Source organism: Gigantopelta aegis, chromosome 7 (genome assembly GCF_016097555.1).
Source record: "Gigantopelta aegis isolate Gae_Host chromosome 7, Gae_host_genome, whole genome shotgun sequence".
In the NCBI taxonomy this organism is placed as follows: domain Eukaryota; kingdom Metazoa; phylum Mollusca; class Gastropoda; order Neomphalida; family Peltospiridae; genus Gigantopelta; species Gigantopelta aegis.
Window position 1 is genome coordinate 42582488 of NC_054705.1, and position 27221 is coordinate 42609708.

General features: G+C 41.5%; 1 protein-coding gene across 1 annotated transcript in view; it reads right to left on the reverse strand.

Moving 5' to 3' along the window:
• Positions 1–7103: 7103 nt before the first annotated feature.
• LOC121376873 (NAD(P) transhydrogenase, mitochondrial-like) overlaps positions 7104–27221 on the reverse strand; it is a 29632-nt gene continuing 9514 nt past the window's right edge. The window contains exons 8-17 of the mRNA XM_041504659.1: positions 27115–27186; positions 25963–26193; positions 23669–23848; positions 22038–22145; positions 21381–21626; positions 20147–20335; positions 18923–19074; positions 11018–11282; positions 9234–9445; positions 7104–8557 (exon numbers count right to left, since the gene is read on the reverse strand). Of these exons, the coding sequence (XP_041360593.1) occupies positions 8408–8557; positions 9234–9445; positions 11018–11282; positions 18923–19074; positions 20147–20335; positions 21381–21626; positions 22038–22145; positions 23669–23848; positions 25963–26193; positions 27115–27186 (1805 nt within the window). The 3' untranslated portion in view covers positions 7104–8407. The remainder of the gene's footprint in view (positions 8558–9233; positions 9446–11017; positions 11283–18922; positions 19075–20146; positions 20336–21380; positions 21627–22037; positions 22146–23668; positions 23849–25962; positions 26194–27114; positions 27187–27221) is intronic.

Sequence of the window (27221 nt, forward strand, 5' to 3'; positions counted from 1 at the left end):
ACACCCTTCCTGATCTGTCTACAGGACTGTCACTCCCCACATACACCCTTCCTGATCTGTCTACAGGACTGTCACTCCCCACATACAGCCTTCCTGATCTGCCTTAAGGACTGTCACTCCCCACATACACTCTTCCTGGTCTGCCTTAAGGACTGTCACTCCTCACATACACCCTTCCTGATCTGTCTACAGGACTGTCACTCACCACACACCCCCTTCCTGGTCTGTCTACAGGACTGTCACTCCCCACATACACCCTTCCTGATCTGTCTACAGGACTGTCACTCCCCACATACAGCCTTCCTGATCTACCTTAAGGACTGTCACTTCCCACATACACCCTTCCTGATCTGCCTTAAGGACTGTCACTCCCCACATACACCCCTCCTGATCTGCCTTAAGGACTGTCACTCCCCACATACAGCCTTCCTGATCTGTCTACAGGACTGCCATTTCTCCCATACACCCTCCTGATCTGTCTACAGGACTGCTACCACCGCCACATACACCCTTCCTGATCTGTCTACAGGACTGTCACTCACCACATACACCTTTCCTGGTCTGTCTACAGGACTGTCACTCCCCACATACACCCTTCCTGATCTGCCTTAAGGACTGTCACTCCCCACATACACCCTTCCTGATCTGCCTTAAGGACTGTCACTCCCCACATACACCCTTCCTGATCTGTCTACAGGACTGTCACTCACCACATACACCCTTCCTGGTCTGTCTACAGGACTGTCACTCCCCACATACACCCTTCCTGATCTGCCTTAAGGACTGTCACTCCCCACATACACCCCTCCTGATCTGCCTTAAGGACTGTCACTCCCCACATACAGCCTTCCTGATCTGTCTACAGGACTGCCATTTCTCCCATACACCCTCCTGATCTGTCTACAGGACTGCTACCACCGCCACATACACCCTTCCTGATCTGTCTACAGGACTGTCACTCACCACATACACCTTTCCTGGTCTGTCTACAGGACTGTCACTCCCCACATACACCCTTCCTGATCTGCCTTAAGGACTGTCACTCCCCACATACACCCTTCCTGATCTGCCTTAAGGACTGTCACTCCCCACATACACCCTTCCTGATCTGTCTACAGGACTGTCACTCACCACATACACCCTTCCTGGTCTGTCTACAGGACTGTCACTCCCCACATACACCCTTCCTGGTCTGTCTACAGGACTGTCACTCCCCACATACAGCCTTCCTGATCTGCCTTAAGGACTGTCACTCTCCACATACAGCCTTCCTGATCTGTCTACAGGACTGCCATTTCTCCCATACACCCTCCTGATCTGTCTACAGGACTGTCACTCCCCACATACACGCTTCCTGATCCGTCTACATGACTGTCACTCCCCACATACACGCTTCCTGATCCGTCTACATGACTGTCACTCCCCACATACACGCTTCCTGGTCTGTCTACAGGACTGTCACTCCCCACATACACGCTTCCTGGTCTGTCTACAGGACTGTCACTCCCCACATACACCCTTCCTGATCAGTCTACAGGACTGTCACACCCCGCATACACGCTTTCTGGTCTGTCTACATGACTGTCACTCCCTACACACACCCTTCCTGGTCTGTCTACAGGACTGTCACTCCCCACATACACGCTTCCTGGTCTGTCTACAGGACTGTCACTCCCCACATACACCCTTCCTGATCAGTCTACAGGACTGTCACACCCCGCATACACGCTTTCTGGTCTGTCTACATGACTGTCACTCCCCACATACACGCTTCCTGATTCGTCTACATGACTGTCACTCCCCACATACACGCTTCCTGATCTGTCTACAGGACTGTCACTCCCTACATACACCCTTTCTGGTCTGTCTACAGGACTGTCACTCCCCACATACACGCTTCCTGATCTGTCTACAGGACTGTCACTCCCCACATACACCCTTCCTGATCCATCTACATGACTGTCACTCCCCACATACACCCTTCTTGATCAGTCTACATGACTGTCACTCCCTACATACACCCTTTCTGATCCGTCTACAGGACTGTCACTCCCCACATACACACTTCCTGATCCGTCTACATGACTGTCACACCCTACATACACCCTTTCTGATCCGTCTACAGGACTGTCACTCCCCACATACACGCTTCCTGATCCGTCTACATGACTGTCACTCCCTACATACACCCTTCCTGGTCCGTCTACAGGACTGTCACTCCCCACATACATGCTTCCTGATCCGTCTACATGACTGTCACTCCCTACATACACCCTTCCTGGTCTGTCTACAGGAGACTGTCACTCCCCACATACACCCTTCCTGATCGGTCTACAGGACTGTCACTCCCCACATACATGCTTCCTGATCCGTCTACATGACTGTCACTCCCTACATACACCCTTCCTATATCGTAATTTTGACAGTCAGAGAAAAAAATCTGCTACATTTTTCCATCCGTAGCAAGGAATCTTTTATATGCACCATCCCCCAGACAGGATAGCACATACCACAACCTTACCAGTCGTGGGGCACTGGTTGGAACGAGAAATAGCCCAATTGGCCCACCAATGCAGATCGATCCAAAACAGACTGAGTATCAAGTGAGCGCTTAACCACTGGGCTACGCCTCGCCACACATGGTCAAAATGCCAGTGGTTTAAATGTAAATGGTCAAAATGTCAGTGAAAAAAATGTATCATGTAGGACGGAGATGAAACCAGTGTTCTAGCTAGCAATAAATAGAGGGGTGCTGCGCCCTGCCCCCGTTTTGTGCTATCCTGCCGTGTTTGTTTCTGCTCCGACCCTGATTCATTGTCAAACAAAAATACAAAATATTGTTGTTACGAGTCTGAATTCCCAACTAAAAAACGTTTGACAATACATTATTTGGCCACTGTTGTGAAAGCCGACAGCAGTAACGTGATGTTTTGTTCGTTTCTATTGTTAATCGATATGACTGCAGACGAGCGGACAGGCAGTCTTACAAAGCTTGAATGTGAAGTAATCCTCACACCGTCACGCACGTAACCACACACCACCTAGCAAACACCTAGTTGAAAGTAGACCATCATGATAAACTTCGACAGAACGTCAAATGTGAAATTTATTTTGATAAGTAAATTTTTGAAAGTAATTGTTGCCTTTGCAAATACCCAGACCAAGATACATATAGTTTTAACTGTTGTCAGTAGTCATGGCACATTGATTGCATCTTTATAATATGGCACAGAGTAAACTAGCAACACTGGTTATTTGGTCTACGAAGGCATAACTGTGTTTCGTTAAAAGCAGGTCTACAAAAGCTATTTAATAAAATCTATCTAGACCTTGACATGCAATAATAGCCGTTTTTAAATGCAGTGAGCAACTTGTTACAAATATATCCTTATGTCAATTTTTTAACTTGTTTGTTCTTTTATTTCTTTTTATTTATTTCTAATAATTCTCTTTTTTTCATTTCTTGATTTCTTTTAATTATTTCATTTATTTATTTTAAATTACATTTGGGCATGATATTAAATGGTATAAATACTATATATAATAAAAAAAAAGAATATGATTTTTTAGGTGATTCGTTTATATACACCATCCCACAGACAGGATAGCACATACCACGGCACATTCCAGTCATGTTGCACTGGCTAGAACGATATTTTTTTAATAGTGTCTATATTTAGTACATTAGTACAATAATATTTCATACGGCAATGAATGTACTGTTTCATCAAACATCCAAATTTAAGAATAATAAATTTGGGTTTAGAAATTGATTGTCCCCCTCCGTCCAAATTTTTTTTGTAAATTAAAACCAGCATAGATATTCCTACATGATATTTATGAATGTAAAAAATTCGATCATATCCAGCACTTGCCTCCAAAATAAGATTTTCGCGTTAAAAATGCCCTACAATTAAATTAGCGCCCTGCCCCATCAAAATCCTAGCTAGAACACTGTGAAACCTATAGTCTTGTCCGGTTGGATCGGTATGGGACTAAATCAGACAATGTACAGTACATGCCAGGGGCGGCACAGACGGTACGCCCGGTACAGCCATGGACGTACCACTTTTGTGTGTGTGTGTGTGTGTGTGTGTGTGAATGTGGGTTATATTTGTTGTATCTGTGAAAATGTCTTACAAGTAATTTGAAAGGCGAGTCTGGCAACCATGAGCCGTACCACTATTTTTTACACTGTGCCACCCCTGCAATTGTACTGTGCAATCTAAAACTAATTACCCGATATTGTTAAAATTTCAATACCAACAAAAAACCCAAACAAAATTGGGATGTTTTCACTTTTATATTTTCTCCCTTTCAGATACACCTCAAATGAAACGTCAGTACCTATACAACATATCACTTCCATAACTTTTTATTTTTATTTTTTTAAGCAAGATAAAATTTTGTTATATTATAATGGTCAACGTTAGTAGCCTATCTGTGTAACACCACATACATGTAGCTATTGGTGTTGTTTTGGTCATATAAAAATATTAAATTATCAGATTCAATGTCAGTATAAATTTTTTGGTATATGGCATATCATAGCCTATGGAAATGAATATTTGCAATGTGTATGCTGAATGCAACCAGTCAATAGGGGGGGTATGGGGGCTTTCCTCAGAAAGAAAATGGCGTACGGTACATTTATGGTTAGAGTTAAAAAAAAATTTTTTTTTAATCGTGTCAAAAGGTTAACTTAAAAAAATTAAATCTACAAAACATTTGGGTATGGCGCTGTACCTGTTTTACCCTGTGGCAGAAACCCTGGTATATATAACACACATCACTTACATAACTTGTTTTTTTTGGGGGGCAACATAAAAATACAAATAGATTCTCGTGAAAATATGAATTATCCTGAAGGATACATGGAGTGCACATTCCCTTTGTTAATTTATTTGGCGATATGTTCTAGGCATATAAATATTCTGGCTGCAAAGTCATTTAATTGCAGCCAAAATACTGGCATTTGTGTTTGGGTTAGTTTTGGACTTAAATAATAACATGGGTATGCCTTTTAAGCCAATTTGACACAATAAGTACTGAATATCCGAATTAGTTGTTTATACAATGTAAATATACACGTATGTAAAACCAAAAACAGTCTTTGTAAATTCGGCCCTTGACAACTTGACAACTTCCAACAATCTCCATAGAAAGTTTCAGATGTCATACTAAATATGCCTTAAAAATAAACAGACATTATGGTTTCTACTGTTTAAAATGCAATAACACAATGTGATAAAACTATCACTTGTTACTAAAGTAAGATAATTCAAACCCACAGCTATTATCTGTCCAAAACTCTACGAACTAACAAAACAAACTTTCTATGAGCTAATCACTTGAAACATGATTATACCAGGGCCGTGTTCATTATTTAAGTTTATGTTACCAGCACAAAACGTCCCTGTAGCTTTTCTCTCTCCCCACCCTTTCCACAGTTGCGTTCAGTATCTAGGTTTTCGTCAAGAACACCCACTATTTCACTGGTTCCTGCCCTGTCACACACATTTCATCATCAACTGTCAAAATAGTTCTTTTATAACATTTAGGAAGTTGCGTCCACTTAATGCAGTTTCTGGCTGAACGAAACTGCTGACATAAAATTATCCATAAATAAGCTTGTGGTTATTGTGTTAATTAAATTTCCATCCCATTCGTCCAGCCGTAAGCAATGCGAGTTTGTTAATTTCTCGACGAACATAAAATAAATAACAGACAATCCTTCATTAAAATAGTTTATATCAGCCATATACGGAAGTTTAATCTATATTGGAATAAACACTGGAACAGTGTATCAAACAGGTGTTCATTAGCAGGCTGAGGTGGCGGTGTTTAGCGACTTATCTTCATGAAAATCATGTTTACAAGTAAAAAGACAACCATATTTGTGTGTAAAATGTTTCCAAGGATGTTTACCGTATAAAATATATTTGACTATATTGTAAACAAAAGGTTTGTGATAAACTGCTATATCTTAAATATGACTAGAGCTATTAATAATAAAAAAAAAATCAATCATGAAAACGTTGGCGTAAAAAGTTACTTTTCCAAATAAAGCAGTCGAAAAATGTGTGTAGTTTCCTTTTAAAAATCTCCACCAACATACAAATTTAAATGTGACCTAAGCAGACTCATTTAAATTGATCCTAAAACATCTACCTGCTAATCAATGTATTCCACTGTATGACCAAAAATGTTTGATTGTACACTGCTACCACTATAGGTTCAGTTTATAAGCACCATTATTATTTTTGTTGTTGTTGTACACGTACATGTATGAACAAGATATACACCATAACAACTCTGCACTCACACAAAAATATATAATCAAACAGGGCATGGAAATTTAACAATTCTAATACTTTTTATTGCATAATGAGTAGATTTTCAATCTAATTAAAATTAGCTCCACTATTACATGTGGATCTAACACCAGCCAGTTGGAGCTCATGTCCACCAATCAAAACCTTACTTGCACAATCCTGCCAGTGATTTAAAAATAATTTTAAAACATTCCGAATTATCCTGAGGGTATACGATATGTTTCATGTGAATTACGAATGCCTTAAAACATGTTTTATTTTATAAAATAAATAATTTGTAATGTAAAACTGAAGACTGATAACCCACCCTATACGTATTGGTATGGTTCGCTGTACTGCTGCCACTAAAATAAGACTCGCCCGATATTTTTAGAATTTGTATGCTCCCAAATAACGTTATAAAAGGCGAAGTGTGATTGGTCAATATTTAAATTATTATTTACAGATGAAATGTTACCTGGACATTGGGGACTACGCAGTGTTAGCAATCCAATTAAAATTAGTTCTACTGGTCTAAATAAGGCATTCGTAATTCACATGAAACATATCGTATACCCTCAGGATAATTCGGAATGTTTTCAAATTATTTTTAAATCACTGGCATGATTCTGCAAGTAAGGATTTGATTGGTGGACATGAGTTCCAACTGGCTGGTGTTAGATCCACATGTAATAGTGGAGCTAATTTTAATTAGATTGAGTAAATTTTACTACTTAATGTAAAAGTGAAATTGAGAGCAACATGCAAAAAAGAAAAGAAAGAAAAAAGTAGTTTTTTAAATATTTGTTTCCTATATTTTGCAGCTCCCTAAAATGTGCACCCTGGGCCTGGGCCTAGTTGGCCTATGCACTAATATGGCTCTGAATATAATGTCCTAAATTTAATGCACAATAAAACAAAATAAGGGTTACTGTGTGAAATTACAATCTCGCAATTTTCAGAAGCCTGGCATTATCACTTGAATTTTAGTTCAGCAATTTTAATTTTTTTTTGTATGTAGACATATTTCAAATGTACAAATGTTAAATACTGACAGATAATGAACACCAGATGTATATATTTTGCAATCGTTTAGGAGCTTTACCAATGGCAGTAATTTTTATTCAGCAGCACAAAAGTGGTTTCAGTTCCTTCGTTTATTCTGAGCCCTGGCTTAATGAATATGTCATTGAATCCAGTAGTTGGACAGTGGGTGATTTTTGGTATGCATCCATCATAGATCTATTTACAGGCACATGTCATGAACACAGACTGATTTCGCCTGAAACTTCGGACCAGAATGGAAATAGCAGTATGCAATTTCGAGCCCTGCAATTTAAGTATGTCATAAATTGATCAAATACAACTGCCAAAGTTAAAGCTCGATTGAACCAAATACTGTTATACAGGAGTAAGGGGTAACCCTCTGGTCAACGTGTGAATATTAATTTAAGATTCACACACAGCGCCCATGGGTCCAACATCTGATGCTGTCAGTCATTGGATCCTGGGCAGATCTGTTGTACAGATGTGCTCAAGGAGGTACTTCAGCTAATCTGACCAATCAAACATTACTTTTCACAGGATCATCCAATCAGAAAGAGCTTTTGAAACAACAGAATCTATTGGAGCAATTGCTAAAACTATTTTCCAAACAAATGTCATACATTTGTTTTAATAGTAATATAAACCAATGAGTTTCTACAGTCAAGCCGTGATCCAGTCAAATATTTCTTCTCAAAAGACTATCCAATCAGACAGAGCCTTTGAAGCAAGAGAATCTATTGGTGCAATTACTAAAACTACTATCCAAACAAATGTCATGTATTTTTACAGTAATATAAACCAATGAGATTCTACAGTCAAAACCTGATCTAGTCAAACGTTAGTTCTAAAAAATAATGCAATCAGAAACTGCTTGGAAGCAAAGGAATCTATGAGTGCAATTACCAAAAATATTATCCAATCAGAAGTAATAAATTATTTACTGTCCAATTCAACCAGAAGTAATAGATTATTTACTAGTAATGTACACCTCAGTCACAATCTCGTCTCTTTACAATTTGGAAAAAAAGTTCTAATGGTTGCCATGGTTATTGATCATAGACTTCTTTAAGTTTGTTTAACAGGGCGTCGGAGGTCTTCTTGGCATCGCCTAGCAACATGGCGGTGTTGGGTTTGAAGAAGATGGGATTGTCGACAGCAGCGTAACCAACACCGAGAGTTCTCTTCATCACAATGACCTGAAAAGAAAAGGAAATGATCAAACAACGATGATAAAAATACATAAAATGGGAATTCTGAAGAATTAAATGTGTCGCCTACCAAAAACTGATCTGGTATCACTGATCGTTGCTTGATTATATATATATATATATTAAACTTTAAATAAAATTCAATTAAAAAAATTACATAAGAATTGTTTGTTATTTTTTTTTAAATTTATTGATGTACAAGTCACAAATTGTATAAAATGGCATAGCATAGTGAAGCTATTTTATACTAAATTTGTGCCTGTTAACATTTTTATAATTACAAACAACACAACTTATTAGTTATAAATACACATAAATCAGTTTTTAATCTCCTTTCCATGACCTGTTTTATGTAATGATGTCTCATTTGTAATTTTTGTGTGAGGTTTATCGAAGGATAACATTTGGTTTTTAGTGCCGTCGTCCAATCAGAATAGAGTAAGTTGTATAATGGTGGGAAATTTGTAATTATATTAAAATGTCAAAAGAGAGAGAGAGAGAGAGAGAGAGAGGGGGGGGGGGGGGGTCGTCACCATACCCACCTGCTGTGACTGCAACACTCTAAAAACGGGCATGCCAGCTGACAAGGAGGGAGGGTCAGTTAGTGGGGGAAGGTCATGTCATGATCAGTTTGAGAGAGAGGATTGTAAACACAAAGATTTACCTGTTGTGACTGCCACACTTTGAGGACGGGCATGCCGGCGATGATGGAGTTGGGGTCTTCTTCCGCGGCCGAGTTCACTGTGTCATTGGCACCAATCACGAGCACGATTTCCGTCGACGGGAAGTCGTCGTTGATTTCATCCATCTCCAAGACGATATCGTATGGGACGCCCGCCTCCGCCAGCAACACATTCAGCTGACCCGGCATACGACCTGAAATTATATGCGACACTCTCTTCACAATTATTCAGAACATTTTGTCCAAAATTAGGGGAAGCTGAGATAACCACATAAATATCTTGCTTAGGAAAATGACCTGACTAAATTAATAAATATCTTTTGGCAAATCCATCATTGGAATATATATTATTTTCAAAAGTAGACCTAACCAAAAACAACCATTCTGAGAATACTGCTAAAGCAATACATGTCCCTTACTTGGCCCAAATCTTTTCCGTATCTCAAGTTCAAGGGCTATAACTCTGTGAAAAATGGGAAAATCGTCATAAAGTCAAACTTGATCTGTAACTGCTCATGATAAAGCTATAAATACAATTACACATTCTGAAGAAAAAATAATCGGGAAAACAGATTTTCGTATGTTCTAAATTCAAGGGCCATAACTCTGTGAAAAATGGGAAAATCACCATGAAAATCAAACTTGATCTGTAACAGTAGATGATAAAAAGGTTATTACCAGAGTGTTTTTCGGTATTGTCAATATCATATATTAGGAATAAAAATTGTATTATGCGAGCCTCTGGCGAGCATAATACATTATTTTTATTCCTAATATATGATATTGACGATACCGAAATACACAAGGGTAATAATCTCTTTATCATATAATCTCAAGCTTAATACATGTTTTTTGTAAACTGTACTCGCAACTTTTAATTCCAGTCCGACATTACTAGATATTCAAATGACTTAAGAATATGTGGCATGGTGTATTTTTGAATGGGAATGACGTCAAACTCATTTTGGATGTCCTTACATCAAAACAAACTAGGGCTTAAAAACATTTAGTTTTCTGAACGCTGGACAGCTTTCAGTGTCAAATTGCCATTGAAATATTTTTATTCGATGAATGCATACGTCAATTATGGAGTGTCAACAAGTACGTTTGCTTAAATGTCAATAAACCTAGTGCCGTTATCAAATTCTTGAAGTATGTGATCTTAAAAATATCACATACTTTGATTGCACTGAAAATGTAAGATATTATATGATAAAGCTATATATAAAATTGTGAGAAAAATGTCAGGAAAAACATAGATGGGACAGATGGACAGACAGAAGGATGGAGACAAAACCTATAGTTCCCTCTGGTTGGACCTGTACGGGACAAACAAGATTACCAGCCACAAAAGACGAAAGTTAAAAAAGTTTGTATGTTTTGTTTAACGACACCACTAGAGCACATTGATCTATTAATCATAGACTATTGGATGTCCAAACATATTGGTAATTTTGACATATAGTCTTAGAGATGAAACCTGCTACATTTTTCCATTAGTAGCAGGGGATCTTTTATAGGCACCATACCACAGACAGAATAGCATATACCAGAGCCTTTGATATACCAGTCGTGGTGCACTGGCTAGTACGAGAAATAGCCAAATGGGCCCACAGACGGGGATCGATCTCAAAGCGACGGTACATTAAGCTACGTCTAGCCCCACAGATTACAAAACCAATGTGATCAAGATGGAGAGAAAGGAAACTTGTTGTAATCAATGAAACCAGCGAGGGTCTCTCCACAAGAGACGGGCACCAAGTTACCTGCAACGGGATGAATTCCAAAGCGGACGTTGTGGCCGTTTTTCTTCAGCAGCTCTACCATCTCGGCAATAGGATACTGAGCCTTGGCGACACACAGGCCATAACCTGGGACGATGATGATGTTCTTAGAGTCTTTGATCATCTCCGCGGTCTGATCAGCAGTCACCTCCGTGTGCGTGCCGGTGATCTCCATAGGTTTACCTGTTCCAGTTGAGGTCGTGCCATAACCGCCGAGAATCACGTTGGGCAAAGATCGGTTCATGGCCTGAAAGAGAGAGGGCATTATTAGTTATTTACTAGCCCGGCATTGAATATCACTAGCCATGAGAGTGGGCTACCATAATCTAGCTCTGCAGCCAAAGTGAGTTTTAACGACTCAATGGGTAGACAGACCACTACATACACTTCTCTCTCACTAACAACTATCCCACTGTCCTGGACAGACGGCCCAAATAGCTGAGGTGTGTACCCAGGAAAATGTGCTTGAACTGTAACTGGATATAAGCACAAAACACAAGTTAAAATGAAATGATATATACATTACCTGTCCTCAAACAAGTGCACCTCCCCCCCACGCAAGTGGTCTGGTCCGAACATCCCAACAGCCAATGGGATGGCCTAAATTCTTCTACTGCATACTGCTCTCTAGTTCCGGTCACATGACTAACTTCCTTCTTTTTCCCTGAGCGCATCGCACGGAGAACAGGAAGCGGGGAGGCCCGGGCGGGATGAATCTTGAGGACAGGTAATGTATCTATAAAAGAGAAAACACTCAAGTTTTCTCCATTTCTATAGACATTACCTGTCCTCAAACAAGTGCAGCATTCAACAGATGGTGGTGGGTGCCGAGATCCGTAGATGCTTGTGATAACTCCCCAACCGGAAAGAGGCTGACTAGTGGAAGAATAAGGCCAACCTTGGTAAGCCCTCATCCTAGGGATGCCCGTCACAGACCAATGCAGGTGATGTTAGTAACAACAACCAGAATGGTGGCATCCGTCAGCAGTGGCAGGTACGGCTCCTAGAACACATGGACCAGGAGGCGGAAGCCACATCTCATGCTGGTTCTGACAGGGTGGGAAGACGTAGCCACCAGGGATGCAGGTGTTAGGTAACCCTCACGTATTGAAGTGTTATAGTTTTTCAATAACAAGCGACAACCTAATGAGGTGCATCCGTCAGAACATTGAACAAAACAAGACCCCCGAGTGTTTTCTGTCTAGTACACCAAAGATCTGTTAGTTCAATAACGACAACCAATAACCACATGCAGTGCAGGGTAAAGGTTATCGAGACAAAAGTTCCGGCACCAGTACGTGAACTGTGCAAAAGAACAAAAGTCTAAGCAATCCTCATCTGTCTATTCGATGGACATCTCGGTATGCAGCCCAGAATCAGACAGACATCAACGGCGACGAGGACGGCTTGTATTCAACAGAGTCTGTGCAGCAACAACCGGACCCAGATGATGGAACCCCTCAACGTCTTCTGTGGTGACATCCCTCAGATAATAGTTGGCGAAGATGGAGTCCGTAGCCCAGAACCAACCAGTGATAATGTGCTGAATGGGTGTGTTGCAGTGCAGGGACATCGTGGCAGCCAAGGCACGGAGTTCATGCGGATTAGAAGCAGACGGAGCAGGTAAACCCTCCTTCTGATAGGCGGTCAGGATAGAAGACCGGATCCAGGTGGCCACCGTGTTCTTGGTAAGGTCCCTCAACCGACTCTGGTTACAGGAAAGGAAAAGTCTTTTGCGATGTTGTCGAAAAGATCTGGTCCTCTCGATGTACTGGTGCAGGGCTCTGACAGGGCACAACGCCAAGTCCTCAACGTCCGCCGGACCAACGATAGAGGAGAGGGCCTGCACAACATACGAACGAGGCGCTTGGTCTGGTAACTGATTCTTTGCAACAAAGTTCATGAGTAACCCCAAGTTGACTGCACGCCGATCTTGGTGAAAACGTACCAAGTCTACATCAAGAGCATGGAGTTCTGAGACACGGGCAGCCGTGGCAAAACCGAGTAAAAACACCGTCTTCCGCATCAAGTCTTGCAGGGAAGAGGATTCGATCGGCTCATAAGGTGCGGTCGATAACGCTCGTAACACCAGATTCAGGTCCCATCTTGGTGGCCGAAACCGGTGTACTTGATCATCAAGGCGAAACCCTTTGATCATCTTATGGATCTCAGGAATACCCGATAACTTCGTTCCAGTAGCGACATCACGAACAGTAGCGATGACCGAAACGTACCCAGCGATGGTAGACCCCTTAATCGTAAAGTGGTCCGCAGATACAGCCAAAAAACCCAGCAAGACGAAGTATCTGGATCGTCTGAGGTTTGAGGTTTTGCCGGAAACACCCTCGGTGAAAGCAAAGCCATCTGACGTTAGTAGTAGATGATCTGTGCGCTTTCAAAATGGCCGCCGTAGACTGTGAAGAAAAACCTTTCTTTCTCAAACTCTTGGCGATAAAGTCCACGCGTGCAGTTGGAACAACTGCGGACGTGGATGGTATAGTCTTGACGTGGGATGCAGCAACAGATGATCCCAGTCTGGCAGCGGTAAAGGATGTGGATCGGCAAGACGTATTAGATCTGGATACCACATCCTGGATGGCCACATTGGAGCAATGAGTAACAGGCGACAATGGTACAGCTGAAACCTCTGAAGCACCCTTGGAAGGAGGATTCGTGGAGGAAAAGCGTACGCGTCCATCTGTTCCCAGCTGATGGCCAAGGCGTCGAGATCCAGAGCTTCGGGATCCAGCACCGGAGACACGTAAACCCTCAGCTGATGGTTGAATCGTGTGGCGAAGAGAGATCGATGTTTGGTGTCCAAAGTCTGTCGCACACCCATCGAAACGCTTCGGGATGGAGCATCCATTCCGTCGGCTGTGGAGACGACGGCCGAGACAGTGTGTCGACTAGTACATTGGAAACCCCTGGAATATGGCGAGCCCGAAGTTGCAACGGAATCTCGTCAACCAGCTTGTAGAGACGATAAGTCAACTGCAGCAGACTGCTGGAGTGGGTTCCGCCCTGACGGTTGATATAAGCCACCGCGGTAGTACTGTCTGTGGCTACCATGAGAGAGGCGCCTGACAGCATCTCTCGCCAATGAAAGATGACGTAACTGACAACATCTCCAACAGGTTGATGTGTAGATCGGCTTCATCTGGAAACCACAGCCACCAACAGGGACTGGACTGCAAGGCGACTGGTAACCGGATCAGCAAATCTGCGTTATTGTACTGAATGCATGGATTCAGAAACAAACTGGATACCGCGACCTCTAAGCATAAAATGTTGCGCCGACGTCAAAATTACTCTTGCAATGATACTTCATGAAACAGTAATAGAGTGATTCAGGAATCAAGACATCGGAAACAGCGACCCCGTGATACAGGCAAGAGCCAAGACAGCGTAGCAACTCGCTACGCTACATGCCCGATATACCTGGAAGTGAAGCAACGCAAAACAGCAACCGGCTAAAATCCACGGCCGTCACACCACCCGGTGCGAAACAGCAGCAGAGACCATCTAGACAGCATCGGTCACGAACTCTGGCGGTAACAACAGTAAACGTCAGTGAGTTGATAAGCCGCAATGAACCATAGGAAAACGGTGACGGTAAAACCCCGTACCACGTGATGGCAACTGGATAACTTCCGGAACCAGCGGAAGTAGCGACTGTCTTGCATCGCCACCGGATATAGAGAACGATCTGCCGAATGTCGCTGAACCTTCCTCGAACAAGAGAATATCGGTGCACGGATCTCAACACAAGTGACCGGACCAGTAGACTTTCTTCGTCACCAACCCGGAACGCTTGTAACGTCGACCCCTTCACGGCAAAGAGCCGTATGTAGACCACAGGTCTGCCAAGATTACCGGCTTGTGCTGAAAGTCAAGAATGGATCGCTTCAGGCAAGTCGGTTGACGATAGTGTGCAATCGTAGTGCACATCGACGTCACGGAAGATATAAGGTAGACCAACATCAAAGTCGACGGCTAGAACAAGGCATATCCTCTGGCATCCTGCACATGAGGAGTTATGGTCGCCATGTACAACATGTACGCTGAACTGAAGCCATCGACAGGACGTGCCAATCTGTAAGTTCTAGGAAGACGTCTGGTCCCGCCGGAAACAGCGTCATCCAAGGCCGGCGTCACACCGTTGAAGGATAGGTTGAAGACGGGATACGTTCGTTGTGACGAATGGGGAACGGCACAAACGAAGTCTACTCAAGTAAACCGACATCGGATCAGTCCTCAAACGGAAACCTTCTAGAATGGTGCGAGTGGACTGTGAAGTGACGAAAGCATATACACCGCAGCGAGACAAACAGTCACAGCCATGTGGGTCACTGCGTCCGGATCTTCTATAACGGAAGGTGCCGACGCATCATCTGGAAAATCGGTCAGTAACCTGGCACAGGCACTTCGATCCAATGTACTGGCTGCATCGGAAACACGGACCGTGGACGGTCCCGTCAGGAGCCGGTGTAACCCTGAACGCCGAATCAGCTGCCGACTGGTGTGGACGGTACGATGTACACGGACCGGCAGGAGCCGGTGGAACCCTGGACACTGCACCACTTCGATCGATCACGGGACGACGGTACCGAACGGTGAGCCGATGACGCAATTTTCCAATTCGTTACAGGGCTCCGTCTGCTTGCTGGAACAACGATACGCACGGGCCAGTTACTGGTAGCCGTGTAAACCGACGGGGGCCTGTGGCAGCCAACGATCGAATGCCGATATCTGCCGGTGGAACCTCCGTGGCGATCATCGAACCCGGACCCTTCTTGGCTGAAACCGGTGGATGGGCCAGCGGCGGTAGCATATCAGATATGACAGCCAGACAATCCCTCAGTGACAAGTGGTCCGCCGCATCCAGATCTTCCAGCACCGCATGAACCGATACATCATCAGAAAGTCACGTAGCACCCGTGAACAGGCCAGTCGCTCTGGTCATGGCCCGATGGAGATACCGGAGAACCGGGACCGTGGGCGGTCCCGTGTGGATACCAAGGAACGGATGACCACATCGTCGTTGGATGTGGCAAGGACGGCAACATGTCGTAGACAGCCGCCAAGCAATCCCTCATAGTCATATGGTCCGTAGAGTCGGGCTCTTCAATGACAGATGCCGCAGGCGCTTCATCACCAAAGTCTCGTAGAACTCGAGCACAGGCCAATCGATGTACCGTAATGGAAGCCGCTGGTTAAACCGGACCGTGGATGGTCCCGTCTAGCCCTCGGAGGCCTTGGAAGCCACATCAACTGAAGGTTGGCGCTGACGATCTATGGAACCCGTAGGGAGCCATACAGGTCATGTGGAACGGCTACGGTCCCGGCTCCGATGCGCCGAAGGGGACTTCCCCGCCGAAGATCGGTGAGCCTTGGAATCCGTGGAGCGTCTATCTGAATGAGCCGGCTTCTTAGAGGGCTGCGTAGAGACCGCAGGCCTGTCATCCGAAGTCTTAAGTAACGGTGGAGCTGAAGAAGCCGCACCCCCTGAAGAGGGGACTGGAACCGGACCTGACCCCGAACTCGCCGATTTAGGTAAGGTCGCCATTGACGCCATTGTTTCTTCCAGCATGGTCGGTAGAATTGAACGTAACTCTTCCGCCACGGAGTCAGCAATCGAAGGCGAAGATTCCACCTTCTTGGTCCTCGAAGATTCCACCTTCTTGGTCCTCGCTGACACCACCTTCAGGTAAGCCGCGAACTCGACATCAGACAAGCCCGCACAAAGGTCGCATCTAGAAGTGAGGCCACACGAACACGACAACCTGGGTCGCCGCCGGCTAACTTCTTCCAGCGTAACACGCTCGAACTAGTCGCCTGAACATTATCAGATATGATAATAGTAATTTTTCAATCTGTGAAAAGAAAGAAAAACCAACCATAACACAAATACAAAGCCGGTAAATAAAGACGCCATTTTGCAAATGGCGTCCGACACGACAACCGGCGATATAACAACATTTCATGTAATTAACACTTGGCAAGTCAAGCGAAATACGCGAAAGACATATGAAAGCTAACGAAAGCTAACGAAAATTAAGGTGAAAAACATTTCACCCAAACACAAAGCCAGTCAACACAGACGCCATTTTGCAAATGGCGTCCGACACGACAACCGGCAATATAAACAACATTTCATGTAATTAAACGCTTGGAAGTCAAGTGAAATACGCGAAAAGAACATACGAAAGCTAATGAAAACAAAGGTGAAAAACATTTCACCCAAACACTAATACAAAACCAAAGGTCTTATAAAAGTTGACTCCAAACAGAGCCAAGCAAAAGGACGTCCAGACCCTTTAGCGAAGAGAAAAAGAAGGAAGTTAGTCATGTGACCGGAACTAGAGAGCAGTATGCAGTAGAAGAATTTAGGCCATCCCATTGGCTGTTGGGATGTTCGGACCAGACCACTTGCGTGGGGGGGAGGTGCACTTGTTTGAGGACAGGTAATGTCTATAAACGTTACCCGGAGACAAAAACAGTACTCGGTTGCGAATGCCGATGTGTACATTGTACATATTTGGCACAAAGATACACCTCAGCATGATGTATTTATATATGTTAAAACAAAAATGTAGAATTTTTTATTTATTTATTTTTTTGGAAAAAAACAGATTTTTCATGTTAGGACTGTAGGCCTACATAACAAAATCTGTATTCACCGTCCGAAGAAGGAAACGTCAATAAGTAATTAAATATGGCATATACCAACATGGGATTTGGCATGAGGATACATCTCAGTACGATGTATTTAAATATGTTTTTAAAAAACGTGTAGAAAACAATAATAATTTTAAATAATTTTTTAATCTTCGGGCGGAATACGTCACAAAAACGTTCCTCATCGCCCGAAGCCCCAAAGCAACACGAAGTTCATACAAAATAAACCACTACTGTCGGTGTCGAAATAACTATTATGTTTCATCCACGGGCTGACTTGAGAATCGGAGTTTTGTTTTAGTTAATTGGTCCTTTCTTTCCGTGGCCTGCACATGTGATTCCTGATTGGCAGGTGTATATTGCAGGGTATCGACCAGGTAAGTGATTATCACGGTCTAGACATACGTACAAAATACGTGCCAGTTTTTTTTTAAGATCACAGGGTATTGTGGCGTAACCTGTCGCGACTATAGTACAATGTTAATGGACATTATCAGCCGCCCTGCTTCATTACTGTAAATAATGCTGTAAAACCCTTGATTAAGTAGACTTTCCCCATCTAAAATTACAAAACTGACCAATTACGTAGTACCAAAGAAAAGAAAATTATCACTTGGGTATCGTGAGTGGTCGTTTTTACTCTAACGCACCCTACCAATAGGCCTAATAATATGCTACTTTTTTTATGAGAGAAAAATACTATAACCCCATTTCGTTCTATTGATGCAAATAGAAATATATTTAGTTTAAAAGTTGATTATACTCTCAAGTCATTTATGTTGTTTTACAAGCCAGGTTAGAGCACATTGATCTATTAATCATCGGCTATTGGATGTCAAATGTATCTGGGGTTCTTTTATGGAGATATTTTAAGTAATTTATTTTTTATAAAAATAGGTGATTCAATTTATAATTAATTGTCATTATGACATGTTTCCTTTAAAGTATGTTTTGTTTAATGACACCACTGACATATAGTCTTAGAGAGGAAACCCACTACATTTTTCCATTAGTAGCAAGGGATCTTTTATACACACAGGATTGCACATACCACGGCCTTTGATATTTCCAGTCGTGGTGCACTGGCTGGAACGAGAAATAGCCCAATGGCCCACAGACGGAGTTCAACCCCAAACTGACCGCTCGTCAAGCAAGTGCTGTACCACTGGGCTATGTCCCTAGCTGGTAATAAAATAAGTTATGCTATACCTTGCACATGATGTAGGAGAGGATCGCCCCGGACGATCCGATCATGGCTCCGACGATGGTCATTAAGCTGTTGTTCATCATAAAACCCTCGGCGCACAGGGCCCAGCCCGAGTAGCTGTTGAGTACCGTGATTACCACTGGCATGTCCGCTCCTGAAATTAAAAAACAGTCCGTGATATTAAATGTGTTTAATACCATGTCCGCTCCTGAAATAAAAAAAACAGTCCGTGAAATTAAATGTGTTTAATACCATGTCCGCTCCTGAAATTAAAAAACAGTCCGTGAAATTAAATGTGTTTAATACCATGTCCGCTCCTGAAATTAAAAAACAGTCCTGAAATTAAATGTGTTTAATACCATGTCCGCTCCTGAAATTAAAAAACAGTCCGTGAAATTAAATGTGTTTAATACCATGTCCGCTCCTGAAATTAAAAAACAGTCCTGAAATTAAATGTGTTTAATACCATGTCCGCTCCTGAAATAAAAAAAGTCAGTGAAATTAAATGTGTTTAATACCATGTCCGCTCATGAAATAAAAAAAGTCAGTGAAATTAAATGTTTTAATACTGTGATTACCACTGGCATATCAGCTCCTGAAATTAATAAACAGTTCGTGAAATTAAATGGTTTAATACCGTGATTACCACTGGCATATCAGCTCCTGAAATTAAAAAAACAAAAGTCTGTGAAATTAAATGCGTTTAATACCGTGAACCCCATTGGCATGTCCGCTCCTGAAATTAAATGGCTTAAATACTAGGGTTTTTGCTAGAGGGTAAAATGGGTAAAATACCGAAAATATTATATGGGTATGGTGCCACATGGAGGGAAGGATGGGTTATTTTATGAAACCAATATATTATTTGGGAAAAGTTTTGGACCATAAGACATGCATAAAAGGAAGTACCATTTCATTTTGATTTGTACCAGCATACATCAGAATAAAATGTAATGCGAGTGCGTACATAAGTGCGTGCATGCATATGTATGCATTTTTGTATGCATGTATGTTTACACATGTATGTATATTAATTTTAAGATAAATTGTAAGGTGGTGTATCAGGGCTCCCAAACCCTGGCACTGTCTAATAGTCTGGGGAAAAAGAAAACAAAAAAACAATTTTTTATTTGGGTATGGTGCCACATATGGATGGATGGATGGTTTATTTTAAGTAACCACCTATGGGTGGGTGGTTTATGTTACTGCCGGGTCCTGTACCGTACCTCCAATGGCTGAAGTCAGTGTGAGACCCATGATGCTTGACAGGGCTGTGGTCATTCCCAGCATGCTCAGGCCGACAGTCGGGTTGGGTGAATACATGTAGTATCCCATGGCGCCCACGTTTGCCAGAAACATACTTAAGTTGAGTGCGTGTCGGCCAGGAAGCAGAAGAGGTTCCGATTTCAAAAGTCCTGGAAAGTGGAAACAAAAACAATTAGTACAATCATTCCTTAAAATTCTCAATCATACAATCATGCCGTATAGTTGTCAATTACAGAATCATTCCTTAAAATTGCCAATTATACATTTATTCCTTGACATTCTCAACCATACAATGCCTTAAAATTGTCAATTACAGAATCGTTCCGTAAAAAGGTCAATTACAGAATCATTCCTTAAAATTGTCTATTACAGAATCATTCCTTAAAATTCTCAATTACAGAATCATTCCTTAAAATTGTCAATTACACAATCATTCCTTAAAATTGTCTATTATACATTTATTCCTTGACATTCTCAACCGTACAATGCCTTAAAATTGTCAATTATAGAATCATTCCTTAAAATGGTCAATTATACATTTATTCCTTAAAATTCTCAATTATACAATCATTCCTTAAAATTCTCAATTATAAAGTCAGTTTGTTGTGTTTAACTAGAACACACTGCCTGCAGGATTTCAAACATTTGATAATTTTGACAGTCTTAGAGCAGAAACCCGCTACATTTTTTCATTAGGAGCAAGGGAACTTTTATACAGACAGGATAGCACATACAACAGCCTTTGATATACCAGTCGTGGTGCACTGGCTGGAATAAGAAATAGCCCATGAGAAAAACGATCCAAGACTGACTGCGCATCAGGTGAATGAATGAATGAACGAATAAATGAATGTTTAACAACATCCTAGCATGAAAAATACATCAGCTATTGAGTGTCATACTATGGTAAATGTAAACATTCAATGGTGAACCACATCAATATAAAATTCAACAGTTAAATAAAAACAGTGTAAAGAACTGTGTAAAAAAATACAAAAATCACAGATAGGTAATATTAAAATTTCGAGCGCATCAGGCGAGTGCTTTACCACTAGACTATGTCCCGCTGCCCACCCCCCCCCCAAGAATACGTTCCTTGATACTTGGAAAAGTGAGTTTTAAAACACTTTGCTAACAGGGGGAAAACCCCCAAAAAACAACCCGGGGGAAAAATAAAAAAGAAGTAAATGTTACCTTGCAATTTTCCGAATGCTATAAGCGAGCCTGTGAACGTGACTCCACCGATGAATGTTCCGAGGAAGAGGAAGGTCTTGATGACATTGGCCGCGGGGTCAAGGTCGAAGTGCGGCTGTTCGAGCAGGTATGTTCCGAAACACGTGATCACTGCTGCCGCACCCACCAGGCTGTGAAACAAGGCGACCATCTGTGGGAGGTCGGTTACCTCGAGCCGTTTCGCCATAACGGTACCGATAGCACCACCTGTAACAGAGGATGGGATTATTATTTAATATCTAATTATTTCAACATGAGAGGGAAAAGAGAAGAGAGAGAGAGAGAGAGAGAGAGAGAGAGAGAGAGAGAGAGAGAGAGAGAGAGAGAGAGAGAGAGAGAGAGAGAGAGAGAGAGAGAGAGAGAGAGTGAGTGAGTGAGTGAGTGAAAGAGAAAAAGAGAGAGAAAGAGAGAGAGAGACAGACAGACAAAAACACACCAGTCTGTTTCTATAAATGATGTCTGTAAAACAACTTTAACTTTGTCAGACAGATGTACAGAAATCATTAATGTATGGACTCACATTAGGTGTTGCATATGAGCCAAAAAAGGTAAAACAAACACTGACCAACTTGCTACTAAAATTAGGACGATGATTTTAAAGAACACTCTTCTCCTTACCAAGCCCCATGCAAGCAGCCATTTGAAAGAAGACTTCCTGTGATGGTTTCAAGATGCCCAGAGTTGCGGCTATTCCAGACGCGACTCCAATCATACCCAGTTTGTTACCTGAAACAAATAATCAAACAATGTAGCATTTCATAAAAAACCCACGTAATCCAAACACCTGTAACATTCCACCCAATGTATCATTTCATAAAAAACCTCACCTAATCCAAACAAAACACTTGTAATATTCCACCCAATGTATCATTTCATAAAACCCCCATCTAATCCAAACAAAACACCTGTAATATTCCACCCAATGTATCATTTCATAAAAACCTCACCTAATCCAAACACAACACCTGTAATATTCCACCCAATGTATCATTTCATAAAAACCCCATCTAATCCAAACAAAACACCTGTAATATTCCACCCAATGTATCATTTCATAAAAACCCCCATCTAATCCAAACAAAACACCTGTAATATTCCACCCAATGTATCATTTCATAAAACCCTCACCTAATCCAAACAAAACACCTGTAATATTCCACCCAATGTATCATTTCATAAAAACCTCACCTAATCCAAACAAAACACCTGTAATATTCCACCCAATGTATCATTTCATAAAAACCTCACCTAATCCAAACAAAACACCTGTAATATTCCACCCAATGTATCATTTCATCAAAACCCCACCTAATCCAAACAATAAAAACACCTGTAATATTCCAACAAAGTATCATTTCATAAACAACCCACCTAATCCAAACAATGAAAAACCTTGTAATATTCCAACCAATGTATTAATTCATGAATAAAACTAATTCACACAATGTGTCATTTCATGAAAACACTCAACTAATCCAAACAATGTATCATTTCATGAATAATATTATCTAACCAATGTGTCATCTCATGAATAAAACACATAATCCAACCAATGTATCATTTCATGAAAAACATTAAAATGAAGTGGTCTGCGACTACTATCCTGTGAGTAAATTACTATCCTTTGAGCAACAGGAAGTAAATGCATTAAGGCAGTAATGCTGCGTTCTGGTGTAATCTTATTTTCGATTTGTAAACTCGGAAGAAAAAAAAATAACCGAGAGATTTTCACTTTTTGAATTTAGAAAAAAAATGACTGAACACCGTTTTGATGATAAAAAATAAAACATGCACCTTAATTCAGACAGGGCTAGCTGTGGCACTTGCCAAATGTCAATTTTAAAAACAATTGGCAAATTTTATTTTGATTTGGGGAATAAATTTCATATAATAAATGTTATTTTATTAGAAAATAACCGTTTTTTTGCAATTGTTAAAGTTTAAAATGCTGATTTGGCGAAATTTTCTGATCACCCAGAGCTAGTCCTTTAATTGTTCAATCAAAGATGATTGATCGGTTCAAAAGTGGTGGGAGACTATTTTAATACTTTTCTGCACCATTTCAATTGGGAAAATGATGTAATTCATAAATATCTGAAACGATAATATAACAATATCGTAAATAATTACAGGTTTATAACTGAAATATCACCTTTCGAATACACCCAAATGCAGCATAAAATCAGATTATGTGCTAAGAGATTTTTTTATTATTTTAAACTATCATAATTATTAATGATGATTATTACCAACTCTTGAGGTGGTCTGCGATGACAATCCGGTGAGAGCCCCGACACAGCACAGACCCGCAGCCAGGTAGGTCATCTGATGGATGTCGGGGTATGCGCCGGTGTAGGCGGTGTACCCGTAGCCACCCAGCAGCGTTGCAGCGGGAATAGCATAGAGATAGCTGTACTCCGGAGGGTCAGCTACAAAGAGAGAAATATTTGTGTAATGATATACATCAGATCATTTTGTGATTTGTTTAGACAACTGGTTGAAGGAGGGAGAGAGAGGGAGAGGGAGAGGGAGAGGGAGAGGGAGAGGGAGAGGGAGAGGGAGAGGGAGAGAGAGAGAGAGAGAGAGAGAGAGAGAGAGAGAGAGAGAGGGAGAGAGGGAGATGGAGAGAGAAAGAGAAAGAAAGAGAAAGAGAGAGAAAGTATGAGAGTATGAGAGTATGAGTGAGAGTGAGAGTGAGTTACTGCTATTGACATTCATTCATTTGTACAGTAAAGTACACTTATAACGAACTGATCATAAAGTCCTGTTTTCTCTCTCTATACCAGGGGTGGGGGAAAATTAAATTGTCAATCGGTCCTGCTTGACGTCATCATTTATAGGGGGTTTACAGGGGGGAAAAAGAAAGGAATAAAAAAATAACTTTTTTTTATCACATCAGTGAAAAAAAAAACCCCACAAATTGTATATATTTTACATAATGGAATAAATAATATAAAAAAGGAATAAAAGTTATTAATTTAAATCCCATATATGTATAAAAAGTACGAGTATTCAGTAGTACTGTGTCCTGAAAATTAATTAAAGATTGCACCGTTGAAGCGTTTGACAGCCTGAGCTAGCACATGTTTAGACAAAGAGAGTAATAACGTCATCACTGATTGGATGAAATTTGACCTCTACTGGCTCTAGAGATAACAGTACATGTAGCTGTTCTGCTCACTCCCACTTGTTAACAAAAAAGTGGAAACCTTTTGTTAATTTTAAAATCCTTTATAATTATTGGATAGACTACATTGAACAGTCAACAATAAATACATTTATTGATTATTTCAGTACCGGTATATTTTATGCTATTTCAAGCAGTTTGTATTGCACAAAAGTCTCTTGCTTCGGACTGGGACACTCGACCCGACAAGCTCCGTACATAGGTGCTGACAGGTGTTGATTGTAACCAGTTGCAAACTCTGGGTCCTTTGTTTTAATTGGAGTGTAATACCTTGATGTCTCTGTCACCAAGAATGGTGTTATTGTTAACATCTGTTTTATTTCTTGACTGGCTCAGCAATTTTGACAAAATTAATGTCTAGCCTAGTGGCTGTGGATTGACACTACTGTAGGTCAGACTTCCGTGACTGACGATATATACTTAGGCAGACTTTAAAATCACAGACATCTGAAGCACAAGCTATACTGACCACTATTTATTTATTATTTTAAATTATGCATGAGATACCGATGTCTGGGCAGGCTGGTCCACAAGACGGATAAGAATTTGTTCCAATAACAGAAATGGACAGGTGCTTCGGACCGACAAGAATGACAAAGTGGGACCGGCAAACACATGTTTTTAAAAAATAATTTCGGTCTCAGAGATCGAGAATCGGTCCCAGGCCGGGAGAAAAGGGCTTTTCCCCACCCCTGCTCTATACATTAATAACCAACTTGTGCAAATGTGTACAACGAACTACTGCTATATCGAACTAACTACCATGGTCCGTTCCTGTTCGTTATAAGAGTTCTTTACTGTATTTTACCAATACTTTCATTTCAAGTTATTTTTGTGCTTATATCCAATTAACGTTCAAGCATGCCGTCCTGGGCACACACGTCAGCTATCTGGACTGTCTGTTCAGGAAAGAGGGTTAGTTGTTAGTGAGAGAGAAAGAAAGAAATGTTTTATTTAATGACGCACTCAATACATTTTATTTACGGTCATATGGCGTCAGACATATGGTTAAGGACCACACAGGTATTGAGAAAGGAAACCTGCTGTTGCCACTTCACGGGCTACACTTTTTGGTTAGCAGCAAGGGATCTTTTATATGCACCATTCCACAGACAGGGTAGTACATACCAGTTTGATATACCAGTCGTAGTGCACTGGCTGGAACAAGAAATAGCCCAATGGCCCCACCGACGGTGATCGATCCCACACCGACCGCACATCGAGCGAACGCTGTACCACTGGGCTACATCCAGCCCTCGCCAGATGACCAATTACAGCAATGACTTTTGATGTCACATGCATAGCTAAACTACGAAATCGCTCATTTGACCTCTAGGTCATCGTACAATGCCTTACTTGGTCTCTTGAACATGTCCAGCATTCTCTGTGTGACGAGAAAACCGCCGCCTATGTTGATAGACGAGATGAACGCCGCCACGGCTCCCAGTGTCTGGATGGTGTTGCTAGGGTACAGGCCACCCCCCATCAGGAGCAGGCCTCCAACGGCTGTGATTCCGGAGATGGCGTTGGTGACGGACATCAGAGGAGAATGAAGGGCAGGACTGACGCCCCACACTGTGTGATATCCTGGAAACGAGGAAACCCAGTGAACATAGTAATTAAGAATGAGAATATTTGCTTAGGCAAAAGAAAAAAAAAAGAAGAAAAAAAGTTGGTCTCTGGTCAGACCAAAGTTCCAGAATTAATGTGGCGATGACTTTTTTTTTTTAAAGCACAGATTGCACAGAAAAGGTGGATACATTAGATGCCTTAATGACATCTCATTTTAAACTACTTCCATATAGTATATAATCAGTCTGTGGAATCCTAAAAAAAAGTATTTAAAAATCCTACAATTCTGTGCATGATAACAAGTAGAAAAACATTTGTTTTAGAATATTCTCAGTATTGAAGCATCTATGTCTTATTAGCAGGTTAGTTAACAGATTTCTGGATAAAAGGAAATGTTTTACTTAACGACGCACTCAACACATTTTATTTACGGTTATATGGCGTCGAACATGTGGTTAGGACCACACAGATATCGAGGGAGGAAACCTACTGTTGCCACTTCATGGGCTACTCTTTTTCAATTAGCAGCAAGAGATCTTTTATATGCACCATCCCATAGACAGTATAGCACACACCACAGCCTTTGAATCTGATGTACCAGTTGTGGTGCATTGGCTGGAGTGAGAAATAGTGCAATAGGCCCACCAACGGGGATCGATCCCAGACCGACTGCGCATCAAGCGAACGCTTTACTACTGGGCTACGTCCCGCCCCTGTTGGGAAAACCCCCCACCCCAGTCCCAAAATGGACTCGCCATGGAGGTTGGAGTCCAATGACCGAAATACCTCAGGCGAGTGCTCTACCCACTAGGTGAGATCCCTCAACATAACACTGCAATGCATGAATGTCACACAATATTTAACGGACATTATTAAGTCAAATTTCACCGAGATCTCCTACTCCAAATTTCTACAAGTGAGAATTAACGAACATACCGACAATACCAGCCAAACTGAATGTGGTTACCATGGTGGTAAACGCTGGATTTGGCGACGCCATTCCAAGACCTGAAATTATTTTTACAAATAATTTATTTACTATC